This window comes from Molossus molossus, unplaced genomic scaffold (assembly GCF_014108415.1).
Source record: "Molossus molossus isolate mMolMol1 unplaced genomic scaffold, mMolMol1.p scaffold_m16_p_12, whole genome shotgun sequence".
NCBI lineage: Eukaryota > Metazoa > Chordata > Mammalia > Chiroptera > Molossidae > Molossus > Molossus molossus.
Window position 1 is genome coordinate 92,933,980 of NW_023425347.1, and position 3,487 is coordinate 92,937,466.

At 63.6% G+C, this 3,487-nt stretch overlaps 1 protein-coding gene across 1 annotated transcript; it reads right to left on the minus strand.

Moving 5' to 3' along the window:
* Positions 1 to 318: 318 nt before the first annotated feature.
* KLHDC7A (kelch domain containing 7A) lies at positions 319 to 3,150 on the minus strand. The gene has a single exon (XM_036257058.1). The coding sequence runs from the start codon at positions 3,148 to 3,150 to the stop codon at positions 808 to 810; it is 2,343 nt and encodes a 780-aa protein (XP_036112951.1). The 3' UTR covers positions 319 to 807.
* Between the last annotated feature and the right edge of the window lie 337 nt (positions 3,151 to 3,487).

Sequence of the window (3,487 nt, forward strand, 5' to 3'; positions counted from 1 at the left end):
ATGATGCCATCGCTCTCCGCAGCCCAAAAGGATTGATTGGCAGAGGCTGCCCCATCCCCCAGATGAGAGGCTGGGTTGCTTGGAGAGCTGTGTAGGGAAGGGTTCTGAGATCTGGAGAGAAGGTCAGTGGGCCCCAGATGACAGTGGCCCTTGGATCACATCGCCTGTCTCTCTCAAGATCAACCATATTCTTAGTAGATCCGTACAAGAAGACGTACCTTGTCAATGGAAGTTTCTCTTACTAGAACTCCAGGTAATGAGAAAAACGGAAGTGGGTTTTGGCTAATTTACTCTGCAGGCCAAAAAAAAATCCTTCAATTTTAGCTGTTCAACTTCTCCAAACATCCCCCCCTCTGGCTGGGCCCTCTGGGGCTGCCCTGGGCTCCTTCCTGTCCTGCCCGAACCACCTCCCTTGATTTTTCTAGGTGCTTCTGGGAACCTTGGGCACTGGGGCCCAGGGGCCATATTTAGGAAGGGGCCCATCTCCTAAGGGGTCACTGGGGATCAACTGGCACCTGAATCGTGGTTGTGACAAGGCTGTGCCCCTGAAGTTTGCTAGGGTCCTGGAGCTCCCCCACCCCAAGTTCAGACTTAAAGCCATCCCTGGCCATGTAGCTGTTCTCGGCTGGGAACACCAGTCCAGAGTTCTAGATTCACACTTGCCCTCTGCAACCCGAGTAAGACTAGGCTTCCCCTTCCGCTGGCCAAATGCCTGGCTGCCTGATCCCCCAGAAATGGCCCACGGAGCGATGGGTGGGAGCTGCCCTGTGCCCCCAGTTTTGCAGGAGGAGCCCAGCAGAGGGGCAGCTAGACCGTGGTCTGAGGCACACGGGGGCTGGGCAAGGTCAGGACGGTGGGCAGGAGGGTGCCCTGCGGGGAGGGGAAGCTCTGCAGCTCCTTGGGCACAAACCTAGGCGAGACGTAGTCAGCCAGGAAGAGCAGCGTGTGCCGGCGCCCCACGCAGTACACGAGCTTGTCCACCACGGCGCACTGGAAGGCGTCCGGGTAGGGCGTCCGGTTTGTGGCGCACTCGTACCAGAGACGGGCGCTGGCGCTGCAGCGGTGCACGCTGATGCCCAGGCTGCGGTTGAGGTCGAAGCGGTAGAGAAAGCCATCGACTGCCACCATCTCTGCCGTGCGGTCCTTGCCGCCCGCCGTGGGGGCCACCTGCCAGCGCCGCTCCTGGGCCGAGAAGCGCAGCAGCAGGTAGCGCAGCGAGCCTCCAGTGACGAAGATGTCCCCGGCACACGCCGTGGCTGTGTGCGCCAGCGCGAAGCTGTCCTTGGGCAGCGGCGGGGCGAAGGTCCAGCGGTCCAGGCGAGGGTCATAGCGCTCCACTGTGTTCAGACACTCGCCCCCGATGGCGTACAGGTACCCGTCCAGGGCCACCAGTCGGCAGTGTGGCCGGGCTTGGTTCAGGGGGCACACCTCGCTCCAGATCTCGGTCAGAGGGTTGTAGCAGAAGACTCGGTTGGAGGGCCGGCACCCGGACCCCTGGCACCCGGACACCACGAAGACATAGTTGAAGAGACTGCAGATGGTACAGCCCCGGGACACAGCCTCTGGGGGCAGATGGGCCAGCAGGTGCCAGACATCCTGCTCATCGTCATAGCAGCAGAGGCGTCCAGAGTCCTCCTGGGGGCACATGTCGGCCACCACCAGGTGCTTGCGGCCGCGCAGCCGCCGCTGGAGGATCAGCTCCCGCTCTGCCCCGCTCAGGCGTCCGTAGATGTCCGGGCTGCGCAGGACCTGGAGGTAGTTGTCACTCATCACCTGGTAGGCGGCCTCCTTGAGGGGCTCCAGGTTCTGCCTCTTGGCCAAGGTCAGCACCTCGTAGCAATTGCCCAGATCCAGGTGGACATCTGGGGCTGAACCCGGGGAGAGAGGGAGGTGGAAGAAATTGGTCCGGGCCACGAGCTCCAGGTTGGACTCCCCGCTGCTTCCGGCCGAGCTGGCCTCCAGAGCCTCCGCGGATCCGGGGCAGCTGGACGGCGCCCCCTGGTCTGCGCAGGGTGGAGCAGGGCCCCCAAAGCCCTGGAGCTGCAGCTGAAGCTCGGGGTTCTCCACGATCTGAAGGAGGCTCTCCTTCCTGCCAAAGCCCTGCACGGGCGGCGACAGCGCCGGCGGAGGGGAAGCGGCTGGACTGGCTCCACCTCCCCTGTCCCCTCTGGGGACGGTCCCTGTTCCCACGGGGCCTGGCACAGGAGGTGGAGCCTCAGCCAGGGCTGCCGTGCTGGGGGCCGGCCTGCCCCCAGAGGTAGCCTGAGAGGTGGATTCCACATAGTACTCATACACCTTGCCCTGCAGCCGGATCCCCTTCTCCTGTACGAAATTCTCCTTTACTCGAACCCGGGCCACCGATGAGAAGGTGTAGGAGGCGTCAGTGGTCCCCTCCTGCTGATGCAGGGCCAGGCCCATGTCTGAGGCAGCCTGGAGGGCCCCAGCCTCTTCCCTGCAGGCTCCCATCAGGCGGGTGAACACCCAGTTCTTGCTCACGTCGTTCTTGCCTTCTGAGTGGGCCATCCAGCGCTGGTGGGGGGACTCCTGCTCCCCAGTCCCTGGCTGCTTGGGGAGTCCGCCGTCCCGCCTGGGAGCAGGCTCAACCCCCACACCACTGCCGTCCACCACAGCAAGGACAGTTGGGGAGCTTTGGGGTTCACTGCCCAGATGGGGGCAGGGGGGCAGCTCAGGCTTGCTGCCACTGCAGAGAGGAGGTGCCAGGCCAGACCCCGGGCACTGCCCACCCTGATGCTCACCAGCTCCTTTCCTCTCTGGCTTCCAAGTCTCTCTGGCTTCCAAGTCGCTGGAAGAGGCTCCTGTTGCCAGGACCTGGGGGCCCCCCGGGTTCTCCCCGCTGCAGCCCAACGGTACGCCAGGCCCCTTGCTTCCTCTCCGGCATCTCAGCCCCCTATGGGGTGCCCCAGGAACAGCCTCCTGGACTTCAGGCTGCCCGGAGCCTTCTGCCTCCTCCTCAGCCTTGGCCTTGGGGCTCCTGCCCCACCGCGGGGCTCGGGCAGGCCTTGACTTGTACAGCCTGTAGGCTGCAGTCACCAGGAGCAGGGCAGCGGCAGATAGCACCAACTTGCCGGTCAGCTGCATGTCCAAATGCCAGTCCCGGGCCTCGGCTCCTCCTCCTCCTTCAGGGAGCATGTTCCCCAAGCCAACCTGGGGCTGAGGAATGTCAAGAATCTGATTAATAATTGCCCAATAGGGGCCCGTTCCTTGTTCCCGCTGAGCTGAGCAGAGAGGGTTCTGAGCTGGCTCTGGCCGGCCAGCTGAGGACTTGGAGCAAAGGTGACTTTGGGCTGGCAGAGGGCAGCTCCTGGAGCCCCAGCGGGGAGATCTCAGCGCTGGCCTCCTCGGGTCCTCGATGCTTTCCCTGGGGGGTGGGGTCTGCCCTGGGCTGAACTTGTGATCGGCCACCTGTGCCAGCAGCAGCTGGAGGATGTCAGGAGTGTCCAGCTGGCCCATGAAGAGGGAGGAAGCT